Source organism: Falco cherrug, chromosome 5, assembly GCF_023634085.1.
Source record: "Falco cherrug isolate bFalChe1 chromosome 5, bFalChe1.pri, whole genome shotgun sequence".
Taxonomy (NCBI): domain Eukaryota; kingdom Metazoa; phylum Chordata; class Aves; order Falconiformes; family Falconidae; genus Falco; species Falco cherrug.
Window position 1 is genome coordinate 9,610,028 of NC_073701.1, and position 12,999 is coordinate 9,623,026.

The 12,999-nt window shown below is 42.2% G+C and overlaps 1 protein-coding gene across 1 annotated transcript; it reads left to right on the top strand.

Annotated features, from left to right (window-relative positions):
* Positions 1-5,862: 5,862 nt before the first annotated feature.
* On the top strand, positions 5,863-9,482 carry FGF6 (fibroblast growth factor 6). The gene is made up of 3 exons (XM_005446029.1): positions 5,863-6,202; positions 7,137-7,240; positions 9,306-9,482. The coding sequence occupies exons 1-3, from the start codon at positions 5,863-5,865 to the stop codon at positions 9,480-9,482; spliced, it is 621 nt and encodes a 206-aa protein (XP_005446086.1).
* The last annotated feature ends 3,517 nt before the right edge of the window (positions 9,483-12,999 follow it).

Sequence of the window (12,999 nt, forward strand, 5' to 3'; positions counted from 1 at the left end):
CAGAGATCTGGCTACCTGGGCCCTTGGACAAAATCTCGTCACCACCACCAACAGAAACAAGTTATTTTTGCTTTCCTATTAATAATGCTACCTAAATGGGGCATTTAGCATCCCTGTTCCTGCAATGTCCCTGTTCCTGCTGTAATGAGAAAACCACACACTTAAACTAAAACTAAATTAAACATGTTGCACGTCATTCCCCTCTTCTAATAAATAACACCGAACAGATCCCTGTGGGGGCTGGTGGCTGACACTTTTTTTTTTTTTCAAGCTCAGCATTTTGCCCTTGGACTGTTTGTCCTTGCAGAGTGGGAACAGCTGAGGAGGTGATGAGAGAAGCAGCGTGGGCTGATGTGCAAAACACCAGCTTGGGAACCCACAGGTTCACTGGGGAGTCACCACTGTCTTATGCCAGTCATTTCAACCTCTATAAGATACAGAAAGGCAGACATGGCCACCTCAGAACTGTTCAGGGTGGGATTTTATCATACCCTCAAATGGAAAAGAACCAGAATGCCAGCTACACTAAAATGCATGTCTTGCTGACAGCTCTGCACTACAGCAGTACAGTGCGCTCTGCACCTCCAGAGAAGCCCAAATCTCCTTCAGCCTGCGCTGGCAAGAGCTCCACAAGGGTTTGTGTCAATGCAATCAGCAGCAGCTATGGCTGCTCCTTGTGACTCAACACCAACTGCTTATGCAGGCTATGTGGGCTATCTTCTTCTCCCAGCCCCTAGAATAGAAGTCAAAACACAATTTCCTTCCCTAGAGGACTCCTGCCTCTGGGTTTCTATGCCAAATTTTGCTGTGACAAGGTCTTTTACCATCTTATACCAGCATACTCTTCATGCCAGTCCCTCTACTGCCTTCTCCTCATCTCACCTCATCCAGAGCATATGTTCTCTCTCCTCTTGCTTGCTCCTTGGCTGTTCTCTCTTCATTGGCTCTCAACCACTTAACAGAACCAGCCACAGCTGTACCTTATCTACATTGGCCAACCCGCCACCCCTGAAACCAACCCACAGCTGTATATGTCAATGCTAATTAACCCCGCTTCACTCTTCTATAAAACTTCAAACAGGTATGAACCTAGGAAAGATCCTGTGCAGAAAATGGTAAAGATAAAGGATGCAAGTTTTGCTCTTTACATCATTGTACAATGAGAACAGCTCTGCTGCAAGAAGGGATTCTTGGTCATGTCGTAAAGAGCAAGATTTGCCTATGACCTTACCTGTATGCAAGCACAGCAAAGCTACTCTGTGTTCCTATGAAGTAGCTTCTGTGGTAAGTCCTCAGGAGAAAAAGATGGATACGTCTGACTGGATCTGTGCTTGACATACCCTCTTCAGAGTATGAATTTAGCATGAATAAGCAGTAAATCAAGATTTCTTCCAAGCAAGCTAGCATCCATCTAGTCCCAAATCCTCCACAGTTTCCTTTGTGAGTAGATCCTTTTCCCCTCTTTCCTCCAAAAACCAGCAGGAAGCCATTCTGTCCTTTGTGCCTGTCTGTAGGAAATTAGCATATGAAAACTCAGTGAGCACCCTCTTGGAGAAATGGGAAGTTAATTATTTTAGATGACTAAGTTGTTTAAATTATCCACTCTCTTACCCAGGTACCCCCATACAACAATATGCTTGTGCCCAAGTGGCCTAGCAAGGATCACTCTGTGTGACGTGATGGTCAAGGTAGGTTCCCTGTCAAGTCTTCACCATGTATCTTGGATTCCTTTTTGACTGGTGATGACAAACTGGGTTTAAAGAGGTCTTTTATGTGCTTTAGGATTCAGTAGTTGTCATGAGGTGATACTTTGGCTTCAGAAGCTTGCTTGTTTTCTTCAGCCTCCAAAAGTCTTCAGCAAGGTTACTCTTTGTCATCTTGTTTATTCATTTTGGGTTTCTGTATGGCTACAAATCTGCCTCTTTGCTGTGTAACAGGAAAAGAAATAATAAATGCAGTGTGCTATAACCCTTTTTGCATCCTCCTGCTACCAGAGCTCAAGTCTTCTGCTGAGTAATCATCTACAGTGGCCCTATCTGATCTAGTCTTGATGCCAACAACATGCTCCTCGGTGTTTACCAGTTCTACAGCTATAGTCACATCCTTGGATATCAATACAGCCTGTCCCTCAACCCTCACTCCATTATTTTTTTCTGCTGCTTTTATACTGTGATTCATATTGCATTCATAGTAGTCCTAGCAGTTGTGTTACAAATCTCTACATGCTGACCAACAAACCCCATTAGTCTAAAGATGCTCTGGTGGGACACCATGGTCATACTTGGGCTAACAGTGTTTTATGCAAGTTATCCAGAGCCTGCAATACTTGCCCTGCCACAACAGTCAGATTTGTCACCTGGAAATCTCCCTTCTCCTCTGTTCCACCACCAGCCTGGGTCTTTAACACAGATGAGGTGAACAATTTTAGTCTGTCCTTCTGTCTTTAAATGAGGGATTGCTCTTTCCAAGCCTTAAAATAGAGAGAGACTTTTAAAAGATTTGAAAATCGAACTTAGGACCCTAAGTCATCATGCATTTTTGAAAGATGTGCTCTGCATCCATATCATGTTACTGCTCAGCTGTGTGGCTTTTCCTAGGCTATCTGAAAATGGATCTGTACTGCTGTGTTTCAGAGGAGTGTTATTTTCATATCATACTAAAATACAATGAAAATTTGTTACTTTAATTAGGTGGTAAGCACTGTCACCCTGGGCCTTAAGATATTGATTAAGCACAGGTTGATTGCTGAAATAATTTTTTACCATTTTGGACTTCACAGGATTTATTTTACTGCAAATGCTACTAGCGTCTCCCTTGATGCCTTCCAAATTTGCTGGGTACATGAAGCCAGGAGAACATGCTACCTGAAAATCAAAAGGTTACAGTGTTTTTTTCTGGAAACAGCTACTTCACGGGTCAGGAGGATAACTTTACCCAGAATGAGACATCTTTTAGAGGAGACAAGACTTGCCTAATTGAATCGTATGCTCCAGAATTTACATAGCAGTTCATCTTCAGACTGCTTTGCTAATACACAGAAACTCAGCAACCTGCTGGCCACAGGTCAGACTATGGAATGGTTCAAGACTCATTTCAGCTCCATGCAGAATTGCTGAGCAGTATAAGACTACAGCATACATTTCGTCTCCCAGCTGCACACCATTCAATCTTAGGCCAGGTACCAAGACTCTTGGTCTTATGAAGGCCAGATGTCCCAGTGAAATCACAATTTTTAGCTGTTTGGTTTTTTTTCCAGATCAAGCAAAAGAAGTTCTGATTTTGGCAAGAAAGAAATCTGGCTACCTTTTCCATACAGTGTGCTAGCAGTTCTACTTGCTCAGCAAGAAACTGCAGGTGGGAAACTGTCCCCTGGTCTAGCTACCTGAGCTCACCACAGCTCTCAGAGTCACTTTCCAGCTGGGCTGACTAAAAGCCAAAGCAATGCACCTGATAGACTTGGAAGAATTTATTTCATTTTTTTATTCACTCTAGGATTGAGGGTACTGGGATGTGACAGTGTGCAATCCCACAAAGTGCTCCTTAATGGGGCCAACAGAATAGCTCACTGGGAATCTGCAGTGACAGATGTGCCAGCACAAGTTAGAGAAGCTTTTTTAGCTCATGCCTTTGCTTTGCTATGAGAAACATGACAAATGAGACACAAAGATGCAAAGGTGATCAAAAGCCAATGATGGAAAGCCAGGTCTGCACCCTTGTCTCTCAACCCATGAAACCACCAAATGCTGTTTTTCCTGCTGATTGGCAGTTATGTTCTGATTTTCCTCCTAGGACACTGATTGTGAGAAAACTGCAAAATTACACTTGAAACATTCTCTAGAGGGAAAAAAAGTCAATTGGAAATAAAATATTGCAGCGTATTTTATGGACAGGGATGGCTCTGAGATTAGGCAAGGTTTCCATGAGTCCCACGCACTGGGAATGGGCAGGCCTTCTTCAGACTGTAGCATAAGATGACCTAGGAAAGCAATGCTCCATCCCTATAACTGTGACCCAGGGCTTTGTCTCCCACCAATGCTGGCTCCTCATAAAGACTGCGGCTGTGCTGAGGGGGTGTGAAATACTAGTATAATACTTCAACAATAATTATATATGCACTTTGCATAGCTGAAGAGTCATGAGATGAAGTAGAAGGCAGGAGAGGAAAGCATCTGAAGATTTTCATTGCGAGCAAAAGGCAGAAGATACTCCAAGTGCTGCTTCAGCAAAGGCAGAGAGGCTTTGAAATGCCACTTGGCACAAGCCAGGGTCTAGTTCAGTGGTTCCCAATCTTTTTGTAGCTGAGCCTCTCTCAAGAGAACAATCACCACTTCGTACCTCACTGAATCTAACTGCTCACCTGCCTCAGGGCTGCAATCCCTCCCCTTGGCTCGGGGTGCTCCTGCTTGAGAGTCTGCAGCAGCCAAGGCCTCATGTCACACCCCTGTCCGTGTGAAACTGTGTCCTGCCGGGTGTGCTCAGTTCAATTACGCTTCCAGGTACTCTCCTTATTAGCATGCAGTCATCTCAAATGACATAGGTGGCACAAGTTCTGTGCTGTGGAAAGCTGACAGATATATTGGCGAAGAAGTTTTGCATAAGTCTCAGCCATTTCCCTCCCACTAATGTGTTAATAAGTCCCATGAAACTAGTTGTCTAATCTGTTCAGCTCCAAAGAAGCTGAAAGAGCATCAATGCAAAATGAGGGGAAACAGTAAGACAGCCTCAGCAAATGGAAGAGGAAAATGAAGATGCTCATACATTATTGCAAAAGAAGACAGTATTTGGGCTTGAAGAAAAGAGACAGTGAAACAGTAGGGAGTTGTGGCCTTTTCCCTTTTTCCTCCTCTTTAACACATTCCCTAAGCCCTTGTCTTGCAAACACAAATACAATTGCACCCCTGCAAGAGGCACACACCCTCCCTGAATAAATGTGATCATTTGGAAGTCACCTCAGTGAAAATCATGAACACTTAGGAATATATCAATGTCCCCAGCTATGTGTAACTGCAAGAACAGTGCTCCAGCCTGCATGCCCTGCTCAGCAGAATTGCTGCCGCAAGCAGCAGAAATGTGCTCACATAAGGAGCAAGCCCCGGGGTTTCCTCTCCTTTTAACATGGCTTACCTCTCTGCCAGCCAGAGCACTCCGTTTAGAGGTACAGACAAGCTGTTAGCATGTGGGCTGCTATAGCAAGAGATGCCGTGGATTTTCTGGATATGTACAAAAAGAGCAATGGCCACTTCAGGCCAGTTTTCCCCGATATTGAGCTGCCCTGATGTATACCCAGTGACTGTGCCACCAAGGAAGTGGCTGCAAAGTTTTCATTGCTTGCTGATGAGGTCCCTGACTGTTTTTACACCTTCTTCTCTAAATAAGGAAGCTGCCTGTCAGGCCTCCAACTGCCGACCCATTTGACTCCTTTGCTTTCAACAGCCAGTGAAACCTCACTCCTGCCTCTGCTCTTCGCTCTTCGGTGACAGCGTTCATCAGACCTCAGCCAGGCTGGGAGGATGGCAGGTTAGTGTTACAGCCCTGGCAGGCTTGCTTACCTTTGGCAAGCTGTTGATGTCAGAGTGATGATGTGGGGAGGGACAGCCTCTGCACTATAAAGATGGGTCAATCAAATATAACTGAGGCTGCCCACAGAAGAGCAGGTTCTACAAAACATGGTCCCCACCAGTCTGAGTCCTGCTGGCCTGTCTCTGCTTCCAACCCAACTGCTATCAGGCTTTAGTTTCATGTCAGCAATCTCTATTTGCTTTCCAAAAATAAGCCTCTGCCACCATGCTGAAGGGAGAAAAACAAGAAGGGCGGTATTTTTAGGGCCATTAATTCTGACCACGTGCCCAGGGGGTGAACCGGATGGCCACTGCACAAAGACTTCTCATCACTATGTCCTGCGAAGCCAGCATTCACTGGACGTTGCCTGCTTTCGTTCTCCTGGGTTTTCTAGCTGGGCTTGCTTCAACACATCCAGTTGTAAGCAGAACTAATGGCACATTGCTGGAAAGAGGATGGCAATCTCTGTTGTCCAGGTCCATTGCTGGGATGTCAGGGGAGAAGTCAGATGTGAACTGGGAAAGTGACTATTTGCTAGGAATCAAGAGGCAGCGGAGGCTTTACTGCAACGTGGGCATCGGGTTTCACCTTCAAATCCTCCCAGACGGAAGGATAAGCGGAGTTCACAATGAAAACCAATACAGTGAGTTGCATCCAGAAATGAAATAGAATAGATGTCACTTAATTGCTGTGAACTCGAGTAATTACCCTTCATAGAATGCAACTGTTATTACTTGATATTATTAATCTGTGCTACATCTGTTGCCTTTTAAAAGTCTCTGGGATCAATCAACATTGTAACCCTCCAGGCTGAAACATGTCACAAATGCTTAGACAAATTTAGATACAATTTATTTTTACTCTGCTTTACTGCATGGATGAGAAAAGACAAACCAGGTTGAAAACTGTCTCTCTGCTGTATTTGCTCACTCCTCACCTTCTCATTTGCCTTTTGAATGAGGGAGGTGGTCTCTGAGCTCAGAGTGCCAATGTATGATTTTTTAATCCTAGTGGACTAGTACTTTTGGGACACTCAGTCATGGAAGGGCTTGCTGTTCCTGGTTGGCTTGTTGTTATGGTTACTGTTCTGTTACCATAAGATAAAAAAAAAAAAAAAAAAAAAAGAAGTAGCCCTATGGATTCTATGGATTTGCATTTCCTGTAGTGGGCAGTTGCTAAAATCTTTTGCAACTAAGATATTGTGAGGGACTTCAAAATGCAAGCCACACTTCTTCACAGCTCAATAACAAACACTCTGTAACTCTAGCATATTAGATTAAAATACCTAATTAGATAGCCCAAGAGTTTGACAGATCAAAAGAATTTGATAGAGCAAAAGGATTATATAGCATGTGACTATGACTATGACTCCAGAATAATTATTTTGGAATCCTACAGCATGTAAGAAAAACCAAGATCTCTGTGTATTTCAATTTTGCTGGACTAGGGAGATAATTCTAATAAAGAAAACATGACAAGTTCAATAGGTTTTTAAAATAAATAAATTATATCTGAGTTGCCTTTGATTAGCTTTAAATTCTGTGATAACACATCTATTGTGTTTCTCATTTTTTTAGGTCTCTTTGAAATATCCACTGTAGAGAGAGGTGTCGTTAGCCTGTTCGGTGTGAAAAGTGCCCTCTTCATTGCAATGAATAACAAGAGGAAGTTGTATGGAACGGTGAGTACAAGTGTGAATAGTTTTTCAAGGCTTAAACAAAGGCGGCAAAGGTTTTGGGTTGAGGGTTTTCCCCCCCCCCCCTCCTGAAAATCTCTGATTACAAGCAGAGAAAATAGCTTTTCAATTACAGGGAGCCTGCCCAGCCTGGTGTCATCAGTGTTATTTAGTGCAACAAGCAGTGTGGCTGAGGTCTGTTATTTTAAAGCTTTCCAATAAGATTGTACAGGGAGAACCCTAGGCAAATGGATGCATTCTGTGAATACTGTGGGTTAATTAGATGGCTTCTTCTAAGGGCCTGGCACTGCAAACTTGTTTTACTAAGACTGAAACCAGTTGATTGCTTTTTGCATTGCATTGTACATAAAGAAAAAGGCTGTGCTCTGCAAAAAGCCTTAGAAGGTAAAGTGTGTGTGTGTATGTTCACAAGTGTGTGTGTGTGTGTATGTGATTGCATGTGTATGTGTGTGCGTACAGGTGTGTGTCAGAGAGGTGCAATTAGAGCTATTGACACTAGCCACCATTAGTAAAATGACTACATGTCTCTTCCTACCAAAACCAACTACACCATGAAGAATAAATAGGAAGTCTACTCTACAAAGTCAGCATATGCACCTGGGTTATTTTAATGACCAGTTTTGTGAGATCAGTACCAAAGGGTAAGAAAACAATAATAGCTATTAACAGTGGTATGCAAGTCACACTGAAACACCATCAGCATCATCCTTATCTAGAAAGTGCTATCTATGCCATCTAACTGCAATTTAATCTCTGAGGCATGAGCAAGGCATCTCTAGTCTCAACATTCAGCAAAAAAAGCTCTTGTTAGGAAGCGGCTTTGAAAGAGGCTGGCTCTGGGCAACAGGCAAAAGCAGTCCACCTCAAAGTAATTCATGGCACTGATTGCATTCATCTCTTTTGTCAAGAAACAACAAAGTAATTTTTGTGGAAACAGCTGTAATTTCTACAAAGCATTTCAGTTGCTTAATAAAACATCAAATGTTGTGAAGGACCTGTAGCCATTACTAATATGACTGATTTCTTCTCACACAGATAATGACAGTGGGACGTTTTAAAGTTTCACTCTAGATATTCTTTCAATTGCGTCTGATTTCAAGCACCTAAAAAGTGCTACAAGCCCAACTGCTTTGCTTGACGAGGTCTTTCTAAAGAAATGCAGGGTCTGGCTTCAGATGTCCCTTTGATTCTTTCCCTGCAGTTTCAATCCAGTCTTGTTTATTTTCAAAGACATTTTACAAATCTGTAAGAGATGTGCATCTTCCCTTGCACAATGCAATGCCCTAAACTGAACTCTTACAAGCTTTAAATGGCATTATTACAAAGATGTCCAAATAGAACAGCACCGGTGGTGTCTCATATGCCAGACATTTGATGTCAGGAAATTATTCTGCTTTGTCTTCTAATTTCATCGGTGCTCTGTTTGTCTCCTGCATGTCCTTGCACCTCCTCTCCCCGATAACTCCCCCTCCTTGGATTTACATGATGTGACATGAAAAAAACCAAAACTTTCCCTGGCTTAGAACCTGCTTCATCTCTCACTAGCAGTTAAATATAGTATCACTTATGATTTAACAAAAGAAAAGATTTAGTGCTAATATGAGGTCTTATTCAAAAGCCTTATGCAAGCAAATAGTTCTCCCTGGACATGGCTGTTTAACAGCCAGCATATCGTTCTTTTATAAATTACAGGGCTTCTTGCAGAGAGGAGTTGTGAAATAAATCTACGTCATTTGGGGAAAAGGGCATGATGCTGACAGAAATTATTTCTTGCAAATAAAATTAAGAAATCCATGATTTATGAAGAAATAACTTGATCTGTCACAGGAAGTACACAGTCCATTATCTGGACAGGTGGCATCTGAGTTCCTCTGACACCACATTAGCACTGGGGAGGGATATTTATTGTTGGATGCAGTCGCTGCGGCACCACCTGTTGCACTGCAACAAGTTCTTCTGTGAAAACACTAGTAAGAAAAATGACTAGAGCCTTCATGAAATATTTATTGTACATGCTTTGGTCTTCCCCCCTCCCATTTCTATTCTTCAGGCTGTTTTCCAAGATGAGTGCAAATTCAAAGAAACCTTGCTGCCCAATAACTACAATGCCTATGAATCAAATGCTTACTGTGGTGCTTACATAGCACTCAGCAAACATGGGAGAGTGAAGAGAGGAAACAAGGTTTCTCCTGCTATGACAGTGACCCACTTCTTACCAAGAATATGAACGTGAGCAAAGCAGAAGATTAAATCCCAGGAAAAACTATTTCATTTTGCACATGGGAATAATCTCCCAGGTAAAGTATTTATACTGTTCATTGAAAAAAAAATAATAATCTATATATGTATGTGTATATTTGGATAAAAATATTTGTACTAGATTCATCACATAATGTATGTAATGTGATGCTGCTTCTCTTCTACTCTGTACAAATTTTACATGGCTATGTGCCTCCTTTGGTGCTGAACAGAGAAAACTGTAAGCTGGAGTGCAAAGGAAGTATTTGGGAGATATAGAATGGCTGTGGGTAATCATCTAACCAATCATAGATTATTTACTAAATAGTATTAATTACCTCAGATAATAACCTTTCATAGTAAGCTGTTTACATATCATGGGCCAAATCATCAGATGACTTTGCTTCACCGAGCTTCAAGCAGTTAACTCCATCTGAATATCTACCTGCGTCTCTCCTCCTGCACACTGTGTCCTGTCTTGTAAAGTCCTCAATCTATTTTGATCGTTAAGGCGCCAATTCCACAAGCTACTTCTACACAAGCAAACTGTCTACCCCCAGAGACCCTCCATCTCTCAAGGAATTCTCCAGGGTCTCCTCACATGGACTTGTTGGCAAAATGAAGGCCTACAATTTCCCTTAAGAAGGACCTCAGGATAAATCACGGATGTGTCCCAAATGCAAAATATATTTGGAGCTAAGGATTTCCAATGGCATTTTGTGAGTTTAATTTAGACTCACCTCAAATATAGGTGTGTAGATCTTTAATATAAATACATGTATATATCTAGACATGGGATGTGTGAGTGTATATCTATGTGATTACATATTTTAATGAATCAACCATCCCAGTCTCTAGGTGCCCAGGTGCCTTTATATGCATGCACACATAGAAAGACATAAATATTTGAAGGCGTTGTATTTCATTTAGGCTGAAGCTTCTTAATCTCTAAGAACTAGAACAAGTCTGCAGGATACATTTTATAAAATGTATGATATTCATGAAAGCTTCCAGCAAAAGGTTATTTTAGAAAATTTCTGTTTTGAAATTTCTTCTATTTACTGCTTTAAGTATATTTGGTGCTTCTCTATCACACCTCACTGAGGTATGAAGGACAGAGGAAGAAGGAGGCTACATAAGCATGCCTTCCTGCGTTGGGACAGAGGAATTTGTGCCTTAATTCCAATTTCTGTCACTTCCAAAGCATCAGTCTCAAAAACAACAGGGCATGCTGTATGAAATACTCTCCAAAGCTCTCCTAGAAGCCACACAAATGGCGCACAACCTTGCCTGTTTTGACAACCTTTTTCCAGATCACCAATGACGCTACATTCTCCGTGCCTTTGAAAGAGTATTTTGAGAGTCCCTAAGTCAATAGTCACTATAAATGTCAGTTACCAGAAGCCTTGGGATTCCTGCATTGATGGCATGCTCCTAAATTTGACACTAGATTCAATGCAATGTCAGAGCATGAGCATTTTCAGCATAGATGGACCATGCTGCTGCAGAAGCGAACATCTGAGTGCAAGATAATCTCCCACGTCCAGCCAAAATGTGGCTATGTCCAGCCTTGACATGCCATTCTATTTGCAGGGAGTGTCTATTCATGATGAATTTGAGCCTTCTGACATGCATGAAAAACACTGTCAGGGTGAGATCCTCAGTTGGAGTAAACCAGCCTGGTAAGACTATTGGTTTATAGCTGCAGAAGATTTGGCCCAAAGAGCACACCTACAAGGATGTATCTACAGCCACGCTTTCTGAAAAATTGTCAAGACAATTGTTTTGTGAACAAGGTACAGTTTTCCAGCTCCTTTTGTGTGAGTTATACTTGAATTTATTTTGCTCAAATGTAAGTGGTGATCACAGTGTAAATGAAGAGAAAAAAGAATGGAATACTGCTTACAGCATGTGAATGGGACACTTTGGGTATGGCAAAGGAAAGGAGTTACTCTTCATTTTCTGGTCTTGCGGTATGTAGAGAGAAGCCAAGTTGGCACACTTTGTTCATCCACAATGTGTGCAACAGTTTTCTTTGGAAAAATGTGCATTTTAAGAGAGAAAGCAGGATTTTTTGAGTGGGGAGAGTGGGTCAGAGAAAAGTTTGGAGGATATTAGACAGTTACAGTGACCTAGAATCCCTAGAGGTACAGATAAGAAGACTACAGCTGTGCTGAAATACATTAGCTGGCAACCTGTATCCTTGTGTAATATTCCTAATTGTCTTTGAAATTAAGTTTGAAGAAGGATGGAAGAGTACATGGATGTACAAGAAATCATAGTTTGAATGCTGACACACAAGGGTGGGTTTTTTTATTACAGCTTAAACCAGTGTCCTTAGGATAGGATGAAGTCTGTTCCCTCTTAAACCAGTGCAGTCTAGAGTAATGTATTGTTGCCAGTACTGATAAATAATGGGATAGCTGGCATAAAAGGTGAGTATCAGACTCACTGACTCCATTTTGCACATACTGGTCAAGAGCAAGAACAAACAGTCGACTGGGTCACAAGAATTCTGGATGCAGCCTGCTGTTCAGAGTTTATTATTAAGAACTGCAGGCCCTTGCAGATGCAGTTTTGGTGGGCATTTGGAAAGCCTCACCAGTCACTCTGCTGAGTTCCTCTTTACACCATTTTTTTTTCTTATTACATATCAATGCCAGCCAGATCAACATTGAAGTCAACACTGAAATCACGAAAGGTCTTCCAGTGCCAGAATCCTGAGTAATATGAGAGTGAAACATCATTGTCAGGAGTGATAACTGTGGCAGGAAACCCCTCCAGCATAAACAGTGCAGTACTGAAGCATTGTGGGGTTATAGACTAGTTGGATATGATGCTTTGACAGAGGTGCTCCTTAAGCCAATGCGTGGCTGCTTTCAAGAGAGGAGTTAAGGCACGTGTTGACACATTGCTGTGCATGTGCAGTCTAGGGTGGCAGCTCGCAGCAGCAGTGAGCACTGTGGCAGTGTTCAAGGAGTTGTACAACTTGCCTAGGAAATGGCCTGATCCTGTTCTGCCCCATGCTTGAGTAGCTGAATTCCACTTCCTTCCTTACCACCTGCATGGGAGAAGGAGGATTTAGGAAGACCACCACGCATTTTACACAACTCAGGATAAATTTGTTAGGCTAGCATGGAGGGCAAAAAACCCAAACCTTCTGTAAGCTGCATGTTCGTGATACGGAGGCTATGGAGAGAATATGGGCATGTTCTGGCAAACGCTCAAGCAAAACTTTCTTTAGAAGAATAGTTCCGTGGATATGTGACTATGTAAAGAAAACTCATGAAAGTAAAGGAGTTTTGCAAATCAGGGCCGAATTATCAACCTATTATTGACAGTTCTTGCAGTGGTCCCTGTCAAACATGTCTCAACTCAGTGCTCATTAATGCCAAGTCATGGAATGGGCTACAAGCTTTGAAAGCATTGTGAATGCCCCACACCAGCCTGTCTCGCCCATATTTTGCACATGGGATTCTCCTTGAAGTTGATACCTATTTTCAAGG